This window comes from Triticum urartu, chromosome 6 (genome assembly GCF_003073215.2).
Source record: "Triticum urartu cultivar G1812 chromosome 6, Tu2.1, whole genome shotgun sequence".
NCBI classification, from domain to species: Eukaryota; Viridiplantae; Streptophyta; class Magnoliopsida; order Poales; family Poaceae; genus Triticum; species Triticum urartu.
The window spans coordinates 312,316,006-312,337,138 of NC_053027.1; the positions used below are offsets into that span (position 1 = coordinate 312,316,006).

Genomic DNA, 21,133 nt, shown 5'->3' on the forward strand with positions numbered 1-21,133 from the left:
GACAAGCTGTGAGTCACCCCTGATAATGAGCTTCTTGATCCCAAGGTCTGCCGCGATCCGGAGACCGGCAAGCAATCCCTCATACTCTGCAGTATTGTTTGTTGCTTGCTCCTTGGGAAAGTGCATCTGGACTATGTACTTGAGGTGCTCTCCGGTGGGTGCGATAAGCAGCACACCAGCGCCGGCGCCCTGCAGCGAAAAGGAACCATCAAAGTACATCAGCCACTCTTTGCTTGCTTCCTTGTCGGGGATGCTCGTTTCTGGAATTTCTTCATTTGGCGTTGGCGTCCACTCTGCTATGAATTCTGCCAATGCTCGGCTCTGGATAGTTGAAGTGCTTTCGAACTTGAGGCCAAAGCTTGACAGTTCCAGTGCCCACTCAACAATCCTGCCTGTCGCTTCGGGATTCTGCAGTATCCTCTTCAGCGGAAAGCGAGTGACGACTGTGATCTCATGCGCTTGGAAGTAATGGCGCAGCTTTCTCGAGGCCATGAGAAGGCCGAAAAGCAATTTCTGCACACCAGAATACCTTGACCTAGCCCCCTGCAGGAGGGAACTGACAAAGTAAACTGGGCACTGCACCATTCTCCTCCGTGTCTCCTCGGGCATCTGCGCAGATCCATCTTTGTCGGGACCAGAGCTTGTCGGGGAAGCCCCCTGCTTGTCACCGGGTGCGCTTGCCGTGGTTGCTGGCTCATCATCTGCCTCCCTCTCTGCTACTAGCGCAGCACTAACCACTTGATTGGTCGCCGCTATGTACAGCAGCAACTTCTCTTGTGGCTTAGGTGCGACAAGTATTGGAGGGGAGGACAGGTATCTCTTCAGGTCTTGCATCGCATCCTCCGCTTCCGGAGTCCATTTCATTGGACCTGCCTTTTTCAATAGTTTGAAAAACGGCAGGGCGCGCTCAGCCGACCGAGAGATAAACCTGCTGAGAGCAGCCACGCAACCGGCAAGTTTCTGCACATCCTTGACGCGCCTTGGTGCTTCAATCTGCTCGATGGCCTTGATCTTGTCGGGATTGGCTTCAATTCCCCGCTGAGATACGAAGAACCCGAGAAGCTTGCCGGATGGAACTCCAAACACACACTTCTCTGGGTTGAGGTTGAGGCTGATCTTGCGCAGATTTGCAAAGGTCTCGTCTAGATCTTGAATCAGGGTTGCTCTGTCCTTGCTCTTGACCACTATATCATCCATGTAGGCTTCCACATTTCTGCGTATTTGTGGCTCAAGGGAAATATGGACTACTCTTGCAAATGTCGAACCAGCATTTTTTAATCCGAAAGGCATCCGTACGAAACAGTACATGCCACATGGAGTAATAAATGCAGTCTTCTCCTCATCCTCTTCTGCCATGAAGATCTGATGATATCCTGAGTATGCGTCAAGAAATGAAAGCAAATCACATCCGGCTGTGGAGTCAACAATCTGGTCGATGCGCGGCAAAGGAAATGGGTCCTTGGGACAAGCTTTGTTAACATCGGTAAAATCGATACAAAGCCTCCATTTCCCGTTTGCCTTGCGCACGACTACAGGATTGGCCAACCACGTGGGATGGAGCACTCCTCTGACAAGGCCTGCTGCTTCCAGTTTCTTGATTTCTTCTGCAACGAACTCTTGGCGCTCCACTGCCTGCTTCCTGACTTTATGCTTGACGGGCCGCGCATGGGGACAAACGGCAAGGTGGTGCTCAATCACTTTCCTGGGAACACCGGGGATGTCAGACGGCTGCCATGCAAACACGTCGACATTCGCCCGCAGGAAAGTAACGAGCGCGCTTTCCTATTTAGGGTCAAGCGTGGCACTGATGGTGAAGGTACCACCAGCGCCGTCCACCTTGGTGGATACCTTCTTCGTCTCTGGCGGAGCCGCCATCGTCTTCTTGCACTTGCCGGTGGAGCTCGATGGTGCGTCCTCGACGGCAGCGCAGCACTCCGAAGAGGTGCGCTTGCCGGAGTGGGCATCAGAGCTCTTGCCGGGCTTGGTCTTGCCGGTGGAGCACGATGGTGCGTCCTCGACGGCAGCGCAGCACTCTGAAGAGGCGTGCTTGCCGGAGTGGGCACCAGAGCTCTTGCCGGACTTGGTCTTCTTCCCCCCGGGAGCTTCAGCGGCAAGTGGGTTGCGGTCTGCCGTGGCTGCTGCTTCCCGGTAGATCTTGTCGGCACAGATAAGAGCATCCTTCTTGTCACCAGGGACAGAAATGACGCTTATCGGGCCTGGCATCTTCAGTATGTTATAGGCGTAGTGAGAGGCCGCCATGAACTTGGCGAGTGCTGGACGGCCAAGTATCCCATTGTAGGGCAATGGGATATCGGCAACGTCGAATGTGACCTTCTCAGTCCTGAAGTTGAGCTCGCTGCCAAATGTCACCGGCAGCGTGACTTTCCCCTTCGGCTTGCTCCTTCCCGGATTGATTCCTTGGAATGTGCCGGTCTCTTCGAGCTCGCTGTCAGGGATCTGGAGTTTTCGGAGTACAGCGGAGGAGATCAGGTTTAAGCCGGCCCCGCCGTCAACTAGCATCTTGGTGACCTTGAGGTTGCGGATAGGTGGTGATACCAACATCGGCAAACACCCGACCGCAGTCGTGCGGTCAGGGTGGTCCTCAATGTCAAAGATGATAGGCATGCTGGACCACTTCAGAAGCTTGCGCGATTCGATGGGTGGTTCTGCTGCATTGACTTCCCGCACCCACTGTTTGAGTTGGCGGTGCGAAGTATGCAGAGAAGCACCACCGTCAACGCACAAGACCTCTGTGGCTTTCTGAAACTCCTGCTCACTGGTCTCAACGTCAATCATGTCTTCGTCGTCATCGTCGTCTTCATTGTCGTCGCGGCCGCGGGGAGGTCTGTCTCCTTGCCGCTGCTTGGCCTTGCCGCGGCGTCCTTCCTGGCTGGTGTGCTTTTGGCCAGATTTCTCGGCACCCCCTTGGGCTCTCTCCTTGTCGCGCCGCTCGTACTCAGCCCTCTGTTGCTGGACAAGCTGCTCGACCTTCTTGCAGCTTTGGAGGTCATGGCCCTTGGTGCGGTGAATCTTGCAATATTGCTTGCCGGAGCCGTCCCGCTTGTCGGCGACCGCCACAGCCTGGTAGTTGGTGCACGCGGCAACTTCCTTGCCGGAGCTACCAACCGCAGCCTTCTTGGTGTCACCTTCATCGCCGGACTGCTCAACGACCAGCACCTCTTTGCCTCTCTTCTTCCTGTTGCGCCGCCGGCCTTTCTTTGCCGGGGCAGCATCCTCACTGTCAGATCCCTCTGCTCCAGTGCTTTCTCCGGGGAATTTCCTCCCTTCCTCAGCGCGCGCACACTTGTCGGCCAGGGCATATAGCTCGCTGACGCCCCGAATCTTGCACATCGCCATCTCCTCCCGCATCCTGCGGTTACGCACGTTCTGATGGAACACGCTGATTACCGCGGCAGGGTGGATGTTTGGGATGTTGTGGTGTACACGGCTGAACCTCTGGATATACTGGCGCAGGGGCTCTCCTTCCTTCTGGACGAGCAGATGTAGATCACTCTCTTGGCCATGGGGTTTGTGGCCGCCTGTGAAGGCGCCAACAAACTGATGGCACAAGTCTGCCCAGGAGGATACGGAGTTGTCCGGCAAGTGCATGAGCCAGGACCTGACGTTGGGCTTAAGCACCAGCGGGAAGTAGTTGGCAAGGATTTTGTCGTCCCGTCCCCCAGCAGCCTGCACCGCGATGGTGTAGATGCTGAGGAACTCCGACGGATGCAACTTGCCGTCGTACTTCTCTGGTACATCGGGCTTGAAGTTCTTCGTACTGGGCCACTGGACTTGCCGCAGCTCACGAGTGAACGCAGGGCAACCTACCGTGTACGGCAAGTCGCCTGGTTCCCCTGGCGCATGCACGTCAACAGAGGGCCCAGCGCGCTGGTCTGATTGGCGTTGCGCTTCTCTTCGGCGCTCGATGCGAGTACGAGCATCTTCCCGCTGTCGTTCTTGAAGGACTTGGCGCTGATCGCGACGAGCTCGCGGATCCGACGACGCGGTGGAGTCGCTGTCGAGGTGGATCCGGCGAGTCGGCGATCTTGGCCTTCGGGGCGGAGAGTGCACGGTGGTCGTACCCTCGCCAGCCTCGTCGCCACCGGCTCGCGCATGGCTGACTCGCTGCGGCTGCGGTGTGCCCGGCTGCCGAGGAGTGTCGCCGTTGGCGAAGCCGATGAGACTCTGGATAGTGGCCCTCCAGTCGTCGATCTTGTCCGCCGCTGGAGGGTAGTCTAGGAGTAGCTGAGCTCGCGCCAAGGCTTCGGCTGTGGTGGCGGGCGGCGGTAGCGAACAGTGCGAGGAGCGGGATATGCTTGGACTTCTAACCACGTTAGAAGGAGCAGTATCCCGTCCAGGCGACCGTGTGTCGCTCGCGCCGACTTGTTGACGTGCATGGCGGTCTTGAGCGCTCCGAGGTCCATCAGCGCGGTCTTGGTCTAGCGAGCGCATGGCACCGTGAGTACCATGACGCTGCCCGTCCCGCGCCTCCTGAGACGGGCGCGGTGCATGCACGGACGCCGAGGTCTTGGAGTGCGCCCGGTCGTTGTGAGAGCTGGCTACGCCGCGGACGGGCGGCGCAGCCTTGCCCTGGGACCTGGCAGCACCGCGAGTTCCCTCGTCGACGCGTGTTCCTCCGCCGGCGCCTGCCCCACCGGCCGTTTGCTCCGGCGGTGGCTGGCTCGGCGCGGACGGAGCGGCTGCCTCCGAAACCTTCTTCTTCGGCGGCATGTTGATGAAGATGATGAAGATCTAGCCCGCGAGAACGCCGGATCTGGTTCACACAACTTCGACGCCCCCTACCTGGCGCGCCAAAGATGCCGGGGTTTCTGATCCACGGACACCTATGGGACTGGCGGACCGGGTCCCTTTCGGTTCGGCGGGGGGCGGAGGTTGCCCAAAGAGCAGATCGAGGCGAAACACGCCGGTGGTTGGTCGTGCGAAGGGCGAATCGAGGCGAAGCACGCGAGCGATTTACCCAGGTTCGGGCCGCACGGATGCGTAAAACCCTACTCCTGCTTTGTGGTTTGGTATTGATTTCTAGCTCGGGAGCGCGGAGTGCTACAGTACACACCGGCGGCTAGCAAGACCGAGCGTGAGTGTTCGAAGTGGCTCCCTCCCCCCCCTCATTGCACTCGGGCCTCCTTTTATATGCTCAAGGGGTTACCGACATAACAACGGACGTAAAGGGCAAAAATGGAAAAGGTGCCGAGGATAGGCACAGCTAGGTGCTGTAGTAGGCACAGCTATCCGCTACAGTGTTATCGAACCTAACCCTGACGGCAGGGGACAAGGGCATTAAATGCCCGTCTGTGTCGCCTAAACAGTATCGAGAGGGACCGCTAGGGACGCCACCGTTTTCCATGATGGTTATCTTGCCAGTGCCTGCTCGCCACCACGCGCCCCTAGCTGCACGGCCTCCCACCACGTGTGCTCGGGAGAGCGACACGTGGGCGGGTGTGCTGGAGCGTGGGCTCGGAGAGGCGGTTCGCCGGGCCAGCGCCTTGCCGCGTTCGTCGTCTTGTCGCGCCTGGGAGCTTGTCGCTCGCCGGGTCTTGCCGTGGCGCGTAGCGCGCCATGGCGAGTTCCTTGAAATGCCTTGAGTGGACTTCCCGGCAAGCTCCTCTTGCCGGGGTCTCGAGGTGCCTTTGATAGCCTTCCCGGCAAGCTCCTCTTTCCGGGGCCTTGGTTTGCCTTCCCGGCAAGCTCCTCTTGCCGGGGCCTTGTTTTGAGTACTTTGTTCTTGAATGGTCTTTGAAGTAGCCACGGAGGGTCTTGGCGGTCACCCGGCAAGCCTTGCCGCGGGGATGCTGCGACTGCCCGTGCACAAGTTCGGGATACTAGGGTACCCCTACTCTAGTACACCGACAATCCGTCGCCATCGACATCATCAACCATCCTCCATCACAAATTTCATGATGCTCACCGCCGTGCGGGATTAATTCCATCGTAGACTTGCTGGACGGTGATGGGTTGGATGGGATCCATGATGTAATCGAGTTAGTTTTGTTAGGGTTTGATCCCTAGTATCCACTATGTTCTGAGATTGATGTTGCTATGACTTTTCTTTGCTTAATGCTTGTCACTAGGGCCCGAGTGCCATGATTTTAGATCTGAACCTATTATGTTTTCATAAATATATGAGAGTTCTCGATCCCATCTTGCAACTCTATAGTCACCTATTACGTTTTATGAGCCGTTAACCTCGAAGTGAAAATAATTGGGATACTTACCGGTGATGACCGTAGTTTGAGGAGTTCATGTATTCACTATGTGTTAATGCTTTGGTCCGGTACTCTATTAAAAGGAGGCCTTAATATCCCTTAGTTTCCATTAGGACCCCGCTGCCACGGGAGGGTACGGCAAAAGATGTCATGCAACCACTAAGCATATATGGTGGCCAACATACGCAAATGAGAGCGAGAAGCAATGCGACGGTCGTGAACTAGAAGTGATCAAGAAGTGATCCTGAAACTACTTATGTTCAAGCATATCACAAGAACCGTGTTCACTTCCCGGACTCCGCCGGAAAGAGACCATCACGGCTACACACGCGGTTGGTGCATTTTAATTAAGTTAAGTTTCAAGTTCTCTACAACCGGATATTTACAAATTCCCATCTGTCCATAACCGTGGGCACAGCTTTCGAAAGTTCAAACCCTGTAGGGGTGTCCCAACTTAGCCCATCACAAGCTCTCATGGTCAACGAAGGATATTCCTTCTCCCAGGAAGACCTGATTAGACTCGGAATCCCGGTTACAAGACATTTCGACAATGGTAAAACAAGACCAGCAAAGCCGCCCAATGCGCCGACATCCCAATAGGAGCTGCACATATCTCGTTCTCAGGGCAACACCGGGTAGGTCAAGCTACGAGTAAAACCAGCCCTCGGGTTTCCTCGAGGTGGCCCCGCACACTGCCTGGTTCGGAGCAACACTTAGACAAGCACTGGCCCGGGGGGGTTAAAATAAAGATGACCCTCGGGAGAGCGACTCCCAAGGGAAAAAGTAGGTGGTGGTGAGGCAGATGGTAAAACCAAGGTTGGGCCTTGCTGCAGGAGTTTTATTCAAAGAGAACTATCAAGGGGTCCCCATAACACCCAACCGTGTAAGGAATGCAAAATCAAGGAACATAACACCGGTATGATGGAAACTATGGTGGCAAGAGTGGAAGAAAACACCAGGCATAAGGCCTAGCCTTCCACCCTTTACTAAGTATATAGGTGCATTAAAGTAAACGAGATATAATAATGATATCCCAATAATAAACATGTTCCAACAAGGAACAAACTCCATCTTCACCTGCAACTAGCAACATTATAAGAGGGGCTGAGCAAAGCGGTAACATAGCCAAACAATGGTTTGCTAGGAAAGGTGGGTTGGAGGTTTGACATGGCAATATGGGAGGCATGATATAGCAAGTGGTAGGTATCACGGCATAGCAATAGAGCGAGCAACTAGCAAGCAAAGATAGAAGTGATTTCGAGGGTATGGTCATCTTGCCTGAGATCCTGCAAGGAAGAAGAACGAGTCCATGAAGAAGACAAACGGACGTAGTCGAACGAATCCTCACAACCCGGAAATCGAAGCTAACGAGAGAAGCAACCCGGAAAGAAGCAAGTGATGATGGGAAAATGGCGGGCGTGAAACATGCGTCCACGTCATTGATACAGAGTGAAATTTAAATTCATAGAATAAAAATAGAATCAAACATTGCAGGTACTTGATTTCCAGAACTCTTACATTTATATAAAAGCTCTGTTAATTACATCTCCGAAGAGAAAACCCCTGATTAAGAATTCCAACATATCTATTACATAAGATTGCATCACATTCCTATTACAATATGCTACAAGAGAAATCCTCCTCGCGGTCGTCGATGCACTCCTTCTTGGGTACTTGAAGTTTGCTTTCATGCAAGTACTTCTCCATAATTTCATGTTTGATATGTTGGAGTATATATTTTCCTAACATGTTTAATTGTGGTCAACCTCATTTATATGATGGTGCAGAATGAAGGTTGGTTTTGACTAGGCTTAGTTTTATCCTACGTTTGGCATATAGGATATGTATATATTTTTCTTTGGGAATTTTATATGACATCTTTGGTTTTGGTGGCATGGATACATGTGACATGCCAATTTTAATAAGTTTTGCATCATCACATTACTACTATCACCGCGTGACACTGATATGGTGCCTGTGTGTAGCGTAATGGACTGAAGCTTTCTGACACAATTTTGATGCTTTTTATAGTGCATATGATATCTGCCATATTTTGTTGACTTTTACTTCACAGGGTATCAAAACTAACCACGCGGTGCGATGATATGACACACACGTATAGCTTGACCTGAATGGAGTTTGTTTATGATATTTTTTATTGGTTTAAAGCCTATGTGGGCTACATGAAATATGCCTTATCATGTATTTTGCATGAATTTTGTATGCATATGTGGATGTGGAGTGAACTTATTTTTTATTAAGTTCTGCTTTACCTGTATTACTACTAACACCACGTGGCACTAAGATAATGCCCGCGTGCAGCATAACCAAGCAAAGGTTTGTGGAGCAATTATGATGTTACATGAGTCATTTGACATTTATCATTTTCGTTTATGTTTGTACCTTACATGTTATTAGTACTAAATCCACATAGTGTCACATCATTGACGCTCATGTGTAGCATAACCCAAGTAAAGTGAGTTTGTGATATCCATTTATGACGATACTAATAGTTTATGCTCTTATAGCATTGGAGCATTTCATGACATGTTTTATTTGACTTTGGACCAAATATGTGGCCTGAATACTTTGTTTAATTTTCTCTTACTTGTATTACTACTAACACCGTGTAGCATTATGATAATGCCCACGTATAGCGCAACCAAGTAAGATTGATTTTTTATGCAACATGTTTTATCATTCATCTTCCATGATTTGGTTTCTAAGTGTGTATCGTGAACACATTTTTTAACTAAGTCTTGCCCTGCTCGTGTTACTACTAACACCGCGTGGCATTGAGATAATGCCCACGTGCAGCGTAACCAAGTGAGGGAACATATTTTCATGCTCTTATTTGTATTGCAACTAGCATGACACATAATGCCCGTAGCGCAACCAAACAAGAGATTATCGTGAGTTCAGTTTAGTGCGTCCGTAATTTCATTCCAAGTTAGTCATATCCATTTTTTATGATGACCAAATTAAGTCAATTTTTATGAGGTTTTCGCACCTATGATCTCTTGATTTGTATCCATGTATAGAGACCAAACCAAGGAACGAGGCGTTCATCTTGGCTTGTATCACTAAAGGGGCCGAATCAAGACGGAGATCAATAGGACGAAGCGCATGCAACATTTAAAGGAACCGTGCTTACAAGAACCATGCATGCTCCTTGACTCGTACCGCGATGTCCGAGCCGAAGGCGAAAGTTTGGGCTAGATATAACATGCTCCTTGGTTTGTACCGCGATGGCCGAATCAAGGAATTTTTTTAGGATGAATGCAACATGCTCTTTAGACTGTACCCAAATGGCCAAACAAAAGGCAAAATTTTGAGATAGATTAAACCATGCACCTTAGTCTGTACCGCAATGGCCAGACAAAAGGAAAGAATTTTTGGGAGATGAAATATGCTCCTTGATTTGTACCATGATGGCCGAACCAAGGACAAAAAATTTGAGAAGGGAGGAAGAAGAAAGCTCCCTGGTCTGTACCACAATGGCCAAACCAGGGGCTAGAGGAGAACCATAGATCTCACCTTCAAGCTTTCGGCAAGGACAATGCCTGCCTCCTCCTCCTTTCTTTCTACGCTCCTTTATTGTGTATGTGTGATTTTTAGTAGGGGAGAGGAACAAACTATGGGCCGACCCTAGAGTAGTCTGATAGCCTGGTATTTATAGAGGCGGAGGGAAACAGCGAAGGGCTGGTTGGACGCGTGCATGCCCACGTTATGGAGATCGTGCAATGCGATTGTGGGAGCGGCCACTTCCTTTCTTTATTCTATTTCTTTAAGTTCCAGTCAAGTGGCAACTTGCTTCTCATTAACTGATGTGGGCTTTGATTATTTTAGATCACTGTGTGGGCCTTGGCATCACTAATCGCATGCATGCACACCTTCCTTGTGAGAAGTAGTACGGCCATGCATATGTGGCCATAGTTTTTAATTAGCTAAGCATGATTAGCTATTAAATGGCTCATTAAGGCCTAGGGTCAGGGTGTACACATTAATTATTTTTGCATGCAACTCATGGTCTACGGTCATATGTATTATCAAATGAATATTTGACCAAGTACACTATGCGTATATTTCATTAGCATGATGTATTTTTATGCGCTGTTTCAATATTTCATTTCGTCGATGGAACAAAGCCGAACATTTATAATCTAGTCAACATTTTGGTGATCTTAGCATCCCTCGTGACAATTTTATGTTTGTATTTTTGCCGTTAGTGTTGGCGGCGTGCGTGCGAGCCCTGTGTCCTCTATATTTTCTTCATAACAAAACCTAACGCGTTTCGTCACATTTTATAATTGTCGGTTTAATGTGTGCATTATCGACATTCAAAAATATATCATATGCCTATTTTTTATGGTCGTCACTTTGAGCGATTGATCGTATATTTTTAATTGATTCTTCTCATTATAAAACGGATTTTTGCCGTTCCGCATTTATATTTTGTGTGGTCTATGTATTTTATTTTATCTTGGTCAAAATCCATGTCAACAACAAGCAACATAGTAAACAACCATCACATCAACATGACCTGATGCATAACCAAGTATGATGCATGTACGGTTTAAACATGCATGGCATGGACAAGTGCACAAACAGAACTACAAGTTAAGTGGAGCTCAATATGCAACAAGTTGCATATTGACGGAACACCACATCAATTATTTAGTTCTCTCCCGGTTAGGTACTCAACAATATTAAATGTTGGTTAACATGGCAAGAGGCGAAGCATAACAAAAGTATACCATCTAAACAATTTAAATAGGGCTGGATATAACAAACAACAATTTCGGTAAATCCCCATATGCATTTAGCAAATTAATGCAAACAACAATTATAACCATTTTAAATGTTGTTATCATGATGCGGATGACATCTACAAGTTATGCAATTTTATATGAAAATGTTGACAAGGGCATTTTATGAAGCATTTGTCGCCATGGTGGAAGGAAAAGGGGCCACAACAATGAATCTGAAATGATGCCATGGCAACATAACGGTTTCGGAAGCTCATGGAGATACCGGTGAAAAAGGTAGTGTGACGGGAGCGTGTCATGCAAGATGAAAAAGGTGGGGTGCTCCCGGTAACTGGGTTCCCACGGGTCGACGACGGTGCCAAGCGGGGAAACAACTAAGGTTCACGGGAGGATACAACACCCAAACATGCATCTCATACAACACATGCATTCGGTCCACGGCGTCATCTCGGGGTTATACCTTCAAAGCGTGCAAAACAGGATGGTTCGGGTTCGATGGGATGTCGACGGAAGTAGACGTTCATGGGTCGTAGTGGGAAGTAGTCGTACTCGCGAACTTGTCAGTTCCACAACGAGGTTAGTCATTCACGGCGCATGTGCCCCGCGGTTCTTCGGACACGGTAGTTGTTCACGGTTCGTAGACGGACTTGACGGGTCCGAGGGCTCCGGCCATCGTGGTACTTGGTGCAACACCATGTAGTCATACATTTGAAGAGGAACTTGGCCATCCGAATGTGTACTTGGCGAACAACGGTCGTCGTGGTACTCGTCGGTCCACGAAGTTGTTCTCGTAGGTCATGGCATTTCGTTCAGTACTCGTTCGGGCATCCGTGTGGTCTTGTCGGTGGTGTACTTGGCGAAATTCAACACCGGGTGTAGTTGAACATCTTTAAACGGAACTTGGCGCGCCGTAGGGTCATCGAGTACTGGTTTTTGATGGAGTTCGGGTCTTCGGTGTCGTGGTACTTGGTGTCCCTGTAGTCGATCTTGCCGGTCTTGATGGTCCAAAACAAAGCAGTAGCGATAGGAGGAACTCGGCACGGCGGTGAGAGCTTGCAGGGGGATCGATGGCTGGCAGACCCCCATGGCGGGTGGACCTGGCGCACGTCCTTTCCCCAACGCATGCACAAGCAGGAGCAAGAATCCCTGCCAGTTCATGCATCGATGGTGCATGGGACTCCAGGAAGGCAGGGCTGAACTTGGGGCGGGCGCGAGAGGCATGGAGGTAGTGGAGGCGGGGCATGGCGCTAAACCAGTGGCCTGGTTGCTGCTGGTTCGGTCGCCGCCGCCGACGGCTTGTCGAGGTGGCCGGGTGGTGGCGACGGGCGGTGCCGGGAAGAGCAGCTATAGCAAGGCGTGGAAGGAGGAGAAACAGAGGAAAGGGGGCCGCGTGAAGGGCGTCGTGCTCGCTGGCGCAGGACGGTGGCCTACTATAACTCCCTCGATGCAGTTATATCTCCTACGTGTCGAAGCACGACTTAGAGGCATAACCGCATTGAAAGCAATGTCGCAAGTAAGGCAATCTTCACAACATCCCATGTAAATAGATAATAAAAGGGAAGGTACATAGTTGGCTTACACTCGCCACGTCAAACAAAGTACATAAATAGCATTACATCATCCAATCACTCATGGGCCGACTACGGTACCAAAATAAAAGATCAACCCAACATGCGACACTGTCCCGATCGCCCCGACTGTGCACCACTACTGATCATCAGGGAAAGACACATAGTAACGGCGTGAGTCCTCGTCGAACTCCCACTTGAGCTCAAATGTATCATCTGGAACAGAGTCATCAGGCCCTGCATCTGGTTTGGAAGTAATCTGTGAGCCACAGGGACTCAGCAATCTCGCACCCTCGTGATCAAGACTATTTAAGCTTATAGGTAAGGTAAGGTAATATGTGGAGCTGCAGCAAGCGACTAGCATATATGGTGGCTAACCTGTCCGCAAAAGAGAGCGAGAAGAGAAGGCAAAGCATGAACGAAGAACTAGAGAACCAACTACGGCAAACATTACTCCAACACCGTGTTCACTTCCTGTACTCCGCCGAAAAGATACCATCACGATTACTCACACAGTTGATTCATTTTAGTTAAGTTAAGGTTCAAGTTATCTACAACCGGACATTAACAAATTCCCATCTGCCCATAACCGCGGGCACGGCTTTCGAAAGTTCAAATCCCTGCAGGGGTGTCCCAACTTAGCCCATCACAAGCTCTCACGGTCAACGAAGGATATTCCTTCTAGAGGGAAGACCCGATCAGACTCGGAATCCTGGTTACAAGACATTTCGACAATGGTAAAACAAGTCCAGCAACACCGCCCGAATGTGCCGACAAATCCCGATAGGAGCTGCACATATCTTGTTCTCATGGCACACTCAGATGAGCACTACATACAACTAAAACCATCCCTCGAGTTTCCCCGAGGTGGCGCTGCAAGTGGCTCTGTTTGGACCAACACTCAGAGGAGCACTGGCCCGGGGGGTTTAAATAAAGATGACCCTCGGGCTCCGGAAACCCAAGGGAAAAAGAGGCTAGGTGGCAAATGGTAAAACCAAGGTTGGGCATTGCTGGAAGAGTTTTATTTAAGGCGATTTGTCAAGGGGTTCCCATTATCACCCAACCACGTAAGGAACGCAAAATCCGGGAACATAACACTGATATGACGGAAACTAGGGCGGCAATAGTGGAACAAAACACTAGGCAAAAGGCTGAGCCTTCCACCCTTTACCAAGTATATAGATGTATTAAGATAACAACATAATATAATGATATCCCAACAAGAAAATAATGTTCCAACAAGGAGCGGTCTCCAATCTTCACCTGCAACTAGCAACGCTATAAGAGGGGCTGAGCAAAGCGGTAACATAGCCAATCAACGGTTTGCTAGGACATGGTGGGTTAGAGGTTTGACATGGAAATTTGGGAGGCATGATAAGCAAGTGGTAGGCATCGTAGCATAGGCATAGCAAAAGAGCGAGCAACTAGCAAGCAAAGATAGAAGTGATTTCGAGGGTATGATCATCTTGCCTGAAATCCCGCAAGGAAGAAGAACGAGTCCATGAAGAAGACAAACGGACAAAGTCGAACGGATCCTCACAACTCCAGAACGGAACCGAAGCTCACGAGAAAGGCAACCTGGAAAGAAGCAAACAACATAGTAAACAACCACTACAACATCATGGCATGATGCACAATCAAGTATGATGCATGTCCGGTTTAATGAAACATGGCATGGTAAAGTGCACAAACAACCCTACAAATTAAGTGGGGCTCAATATGCAACGGTTTGCATATTAACGAAACACCACATCAAGTTATTTAGTTCGATCTCGTTTATGTACCCAACAATATTAAATGTTGTTAAACATGGCAAGAGGGTGAAGCAAATAAAATACATATCTAGTCAAGTTTAAATGAGGCCGGAAACAACGAACAACAAGTCTGGAAAACTCCTCATGTGCATATTCTGGTTATGGTAATGTTCTGCCCTAATCCATATTTTATAGTTGTTAAACATGCAAAGCAATGCCACCATGTTAAACTAGGCATAATTCTACCCCATATACATATAAAGTTTGTTAAGATCGGAGCTACGGTTAATTTGTTATGAATTAAAGCATTTTAACATGGAAATTAACAAAAACTTAAACAAACAGCAATTTAGTCATTTTAAACATGGTTGAAAATTGCATATTATGAAACTAGATGAAATTCTAGTCAAATTACATATAGAGATCATTTTAATACGGTGCACGGTTAAAGAGTTATTATATGCATGAAGTGCAAGGGTTTTCCTGCAAATCTGCAGTCTCAGGATAATATGGAAAATCGTTGGACTAAAAAAAAGATACCACGGGCCAAAACTGGCAGGCCCAGAAGTGCACAGGAAAGGGGGCGCTGGAGGGGCTGCTCACTTTGGCCATGGCCTGGCCCAGTAGAACGAGAGGCTTGGCAGGCCACGAAGGGGCGCGCTGGGCCTGGAGGCGCGGCCCACGGCGCGTAGGAGGCAGGCCAGGGGTGTGCAGCTGGGCCTTGGGGTCGCGGACAACGTGCGGCTGGACCGGGCGAGCTCCTCTCGCTCGATCTAGACAGAGGGGAGGAACTGAAGCGGGCGCGGTCCTCTGATCTACAGGGAGCAGAGCAACGACGTGGTTGGAAGCAGAGGTTCGGCACGAGGCGAAAGAGGAAGACGGCGACGCAGGGCAAGGTACTTGGCGCGGTCGAGGACGCGCAGGAACCGGCTGGATCCGAGGCTCGGTGGAGATGGAGCTCCGTTCTGAGGGCAGTCCGCGACAGATCGGCGTGTAGACGAGGCGAGGCTTACGGAGGCCGGACGGACCTGGCCGTTCCAAGGTCAGGCGACGGAGCTTGCCTCCTGCAGGAACAAGGTAGCGGTGGCGCTGCTCCTGCGGCTTGAACGTCTGCACACCAAAACGGGAGAGAGAGAGAGAGAGAAATGAGCTCGGGCAGCAGGGAAAAGAAAGAAGGAAGGAACAAGAGAGGAGGCGCAAGGTTGGCTCCGGTGCTGCTGCTGGTGGCCGGCGGTGATGACTCGGTGGTTGGCCTGCGCGAGGGAGACGAGGTGAGGAGGAGGCGCTCGGCTGTAGTCTTGATCCCATCTGGATTTAGCGATGGGAGACGGCGCGCTGTGGGGGTTGGCTCGGGGCTCGGGCAGGATTGGTAGGGATGGATTTTGGGATCATTTTGGTGGTTGGTTGGGTGAAGAGGTCGAGGTGGATTGGAAGGTGGCGGCGGCCGAGAGGGATCGATGGGACATCTCCCTAGAAGTTAGGGTTTTGTCCAGATTTAGACAAGGGAGTTTTTATATAAGGAAAAGAGGGGAAGTTTAGGGGCTAATCCGTCCCTCCAAATAAAATCGAGCGGTCGAGAAAAATAGAATAGGAAGTCCAAATGAGAAAACGGTGACATTTTGTAGATGTTTGGGGATGATCCGGATCTAACGGTGACGACTGTCCGGGTCGGGTACGGGACAACTTTGGGGCGCGCGGGCGAGGAGGGCCGCGGGCTGACGAGAGAGGTTAGGTTGGACCTGGCAGTGAGTAGTGGACTGTATAGACGGTCTCGAGCTGAGAGAAGAGAAGAGAGATAGCCCCGGCAACTGTTTCTGGAGACCGAAAACGTCCGATGTTAGACCGGCTATAATGCCGCTATAGTTATCTGTTGGAGCATCAAACGGACTCCAAACACGATGAAACTTGGCAGGCGGCCTACTGACAACAAAACAACACCGCACGCCAACTTTCATCCTATTCCGAGAACATTTTACGGCCACTTATAAAATAATATTTCGGACATGCCGCGGGCGCGTGCAAGTGTGGTTGGGCTCAGAACGGACAACGGAGAGAACTCGGAGAACCCGGACGAATGCAAGTTTTGAAAAAAATATGATGATGCAATGCACATGATGACATGGTAAGATGCAACACGCAAGCAAAGACAAGCCAAACAACAGCGAAACACCCTGAAGACACCTGGCGCAACGGTCTCGGGGTGTTACACCTACTGGAGAGGAAGCAGGAGCAGAGGGGCGGCGGAGCAGCTAGCCATGGAGGCCAGCGGTGCCATGGCTGTGCGGGCAGGCGAGCTCGCGGGGCCGTGGGGTGGCCGAGGACGGCGGTTCGGCATTGCCCGGAGCAGGGGAAGGAGAGGGAGGTGCGGGTGGCGGCTTTCGGGCGTCCTAGTAGAGGAGGCAACACCTCGGCGAGGCAAGGTGGTGGTCGCCGACGGCGGCCGGACGGCACGGGGCTGCAAGGGCACGGGGAGGCATCGGCTCCTGGCCTGATGCAGACGGGAGGAGGATGAGGGAAGTAGAGAGATCAGGGGATTGAGCATCACTGCCTCCTGGTGGCGCGAGGGGAAAACGAGAGGAGGGGTGCGCGTGGCTAGGGTTGATAAGGCGGGGCCGGCTGGGCCTAAAGGGTCAAATGGGCCGGACGGTGATGGGAGGCCCAGGTGGCCAGAGGCCTGGCTGGGCTCTCTCTCCCTTATTTTTTTCCATAGCAGAAAAATAAAAGCAAAGAAAGGAAGGAGAGAAAAGAAGGGGTTAGAGGAAGGACTTGGGCACGCGAACTATATTCCCGTACTCGCAAAAATGTGTATGATCCAAGAAAATGGATTGGGCATTTCCAAATTTTAAATTCAAACTCATTTTATTTAAATTCAAATGGTTCGAATAGGAAGTGAGTGTTAGGAAGGTCCAAAAATGTTCAAATTTTTGGTGGACCTCCGGAAAATGATGAAAGAATATATGGCAAGGTTTGAGGAGCAACTCGAAGCGGAAAAGACTTGATAGTTTAAACTGCAAGTGTGTTTGCGGTTAATTTCAAACTAATGGAATATTATTTTATAGCTCCCTAATAATATTGGGAGGATATACGTTATAAAGAGAAAATCACCATGTGCATTTCCCTCGATTTAAATGGATCGAAGATCCATACAATCTATTTATAAAAATTATAAGATTAATGAAATGATGGCATGATGACATGATGCGATGCAAATGATGCAAAGGAGACAACAACGAACCAAACAAAACACACGATGATACTCGAAAACCATGGAAGGCATCTAAAGGTCCAGTCTTGGGGCGTTACAAGGCACCAACCTGCTGTCTCTCGAGATGAGGTAAACACGTGCACGCTGAGAAAACACCTCATAGTCTTCATCGAAGGCACCGAGGGAGGCCTCGAGAAAATGCCACGAACTGTCGTTTAAAGTAGCCAACCACGTCGCGGCGTCGGTACATGAGCGTGGACGGTGGCCTCGACGGCGAGGTGCTCCTCCAAGATCTGGGGGTCGGCATGAATTACAGCCATCGTGACCTTATCCGTGTGTGTTGCCGTGATTTCCTTCTCCGCTGCCAAATGCTCCTTGAGATCCTAGCTATACCGCGTGCACCATGGCTTAGGGCGGCGCTTATTTGGTGGAGGGGTCGGTGATTTGGGTGGAAGCTGTCACGCTGGCGGTCGAGGCATGTGGGATGTGGAAGGAGGAGGAGGATGGGGGTCGAGTGTGGATTACCTACCTAGATAGGCAAGGCCGAGAAGCGTGAAGGAGGGTCGCTCGCGAGGAGGCAGCGCTGCAAGCAAGGAGTGAAGGTTTCAACTTGGAAAGGAAGGCGGAAACATGGGAAATGTGTCTTTTGGTAAGGGGATGGGGCGGGGAGGTAGATATTTCCGTGGAAGCCAAAATTTTTGAATCGGTTCAGCGAAAAAACTAGTGTGCAAAGTGTCATCAGAAGGTGCTCCAGGATATTTTGTACTGCATCTCACACGGTTGGTGATAATAAACTATGTGGGATCTACTTGATTTTCCATTTTGATTTGAATTACATAATGGGGTCACAGTGGCAATGGACGGTGTTTGAATTGCTAGAACTTTTATCTGCAGTGAACATGCAACTATATGAGTGCCGTAAAAGAATTAGAATTATTCAGGGTTCGTTTGGACATTTTATACATTAAATTGGTTTTCTAGCCATTTCAGGTGCACAATTCAAAATTATACTGCATGCACATGCTCCATTGCAACAACATGGGTTGTAAAATCATATATGTGTCCATGGGTTTATGCTTATGTCCCATGCAAGAAATGGGGATGAATTTCGGGTTCGTTTGGACATTTTTATACGTTAACTGAGTTTTCTAGGCATTTATGTGCATAATTCAAAATTGAACTACATGCACATGCTCCAGTCCATAAAAACGGGTTGCAAAATCAAATGTTTGTCCTTGGTTCCAAGATTAGGTCACATGCAAGAAATGAGAATGAATGTTAAACACCTTGACACTGTCGCTCGGCCGCTAACATTGAGATACATGGTTTTAAAATTCTAGTAAATCAAAAACTCATCTGAAATTCATGAAACTTGACATGATATCATGGAATGGCATCGACATGCCATGGTAAAAATATTGTCCCATTTGGGGCAGGTTTAGGTATAAGCTTCTCGCAAACCAGAGCCTGATGGTTTCGGTAGGGAACGTGCCACATTGGGGGACGAAACGATGTCTGTTTCCTCTTCTTACTTTCAATTTTTTTCTCGTGTCAACAAAGAACAACACGAGTGTTGTGTCAATTTTTGGGATTTTTTGGGGTTCGCTTGGACATTTTTATACATTAACTGAGTTTTCTATGCATTCATGTGCATAATTCAATTTTTAACTACATGCACATGCTCTAGAGCATATAAATTGGTTCAAAATTGGAATGTGTATCCTTGTTAACATGCTTAAGTCCCATGCAAGAAATGAGAATGAATGTCAAACACCTTGCCACCGTCGCTCGGCCGCTAACATTGAGATACATGGTTTTTAAATTCTAGTAAATCGAAAACGTGTCTGAAATTTATGACACTTGACATGCTAGCATGGAACGGCATCAACATGCAGTGGTAAAAATATTGTCCCATTGTGGGCAGGTTGGGGTATATAAACTTCTCACAAACCAGAGCTTGTCACAGCAAGCCTCATGGTTACGGTAGGGAATGATTCACCTTGCTGGACGAAACGATATCCATTCCCTCTACTTGATTTCAATTTTTTTTCTAGTGTCAACATAGAACAACATGAGTGTTGTGTTAATTTTACGAATTTTTGGGGCTCGTTTAGACATTTTTATACATTAACCGAGTTTTCTATGCATTTATGTGCATAATTCAAATTTGAACTACAGGCACATGGTCTAATGCATATAAATTGGTTGAAAATTCAAATCTATGTCGTTGTTGCATGCTTAGGTCCCATGGACGAAATGAAAATGAATATCAAACACCCTACCACTGTCACTCGGCCGCAAAGATTGAGAAACATGGTTTTTAAATTCTAGTAAATCCAAAACTCGTCTGAAATTCATGAAACTTGGCATGCTATCATGGAGCGGCATCAACACGCCGTGGTAAAAATTTTGTCCCATTTGGGGCAGGTTTGGGTATAAGCTTCTCACAAACCAGAGCTTATCACAACAAGCCTAATGGTTTCGGTAGGGAATGTTTCACCTTTGGGGACGAAATGATATCCATTGCCTCTTCTTGATTGCAATTTTTTCACTAGTGTCAATATAGAACAACATGAGTGTTGTGTTAAATATTGGAATTTTTTGGGGTTCGTTTGGACATTTTTATACATTAATTGAGTTTTCAATGCTTTTATGTGCATAATTCAAATTTGAACTACAAGCACATGGTCTAATGCATATAAATTGGTTGAAAATTTAAATCTATGTTGTTGGTTGCATGCTTAGGTCCCATGGAAGAAATGGGAATGAATGTCAAACACCCTGCCACCGTAACTTGGCCGCAAACATTGAGAAACCTAGTTTTCAAATTCTAGTAAATCCAAAACTCGTCTGAAATTCATGAAACTTGGCATGCTATCATGGAGCGGCATCAACACGCCGTGGTAAAAGTTTTGTCCCATTTGGGGCATATTTGGGTATAAGCTTCTCACAAACCAGAGCTTCTCACAACAAGCCTAATGGTTTCGGTAGGGAATGTTTCACCTTTGGGGACGAAATGATTTCCGTTGCCTCTTCTTGATTTCAATTTTTTCTCTAGTGTCGATATAGAACAACATGAGTGTTGTGTTAAATTTTGGAATTTTTTGGGGTTTGTTTGGACATTTTTATTCATTAATTGAGTTTTCAATACTTTTATGTGCATAATTCAAATTTGAACTACACGCACATGCTCTAGTGCATATAAGTTGGTTGAAAAATCAAATACGTGTCCTCGTGTGTGTTCTTAGGTCCCATGCAAGAAATGGGAATGAATTTCAAACACCCTGCCACCGTTACTCGGCAGGAAACATTGAGATACATAGTTTTAAATTCTAGTAAATCCAAAACTCGTCGGAAATTCATGAAATTGGCATGCTATCATGGAGCGGCATCAACATGTCGTGGTAATTTTTTTGTCCCATTTGGGGCCGGTTTGGGCATAAGCTTCTCAATAACCAGAGCTTCTCACAACAAGCCTGATGTTTTCAGTAGGGAACGTTTCACCTTTGGGGACGGAACGATATCCATTGCCACTTCTTGATTTCAATTTTTTCTCTAGTGTCAACATAGAACAACAGGAGTGTTGTGTTAAATTTTGAATTTTTTGTGGTTC

At 48.7% G+C, this 21,133-nt stretch overlaps 1 protein-coding gene across 1 annotated transcript; it reads right to left on the bottom strand.

The window, feature by feature from the left end:
* Nucleotides 1–13,985: 13,985 nt before the first annotated feature.
* On the bottom strand, nucleotides 13,986–15,780 carry LOC125517321. Its single transcript, XM_048682516.1, has 2 exons — nucleotides 14,919–15,780; nucleotides 13,986–14,139 (listed from the first exon to the last, which is right to left on the bottom strand). The coding sequence occupies exons 1-2, from the start codon at nucleotides 15,621–15,623 to the stop codon at nucleotides 14,098–14,100; spliced, it is 747 nt and encodes a 248-aa protein (XP_048538473.1). The 5' UTR covers nucleotides 15,624–15,780; the 3' UTR covers nucleotides 13,986–14,097.
* Between the last annotated feature and the right edge of the window lie 5,353 nt (nucleotides 15,781–21,133).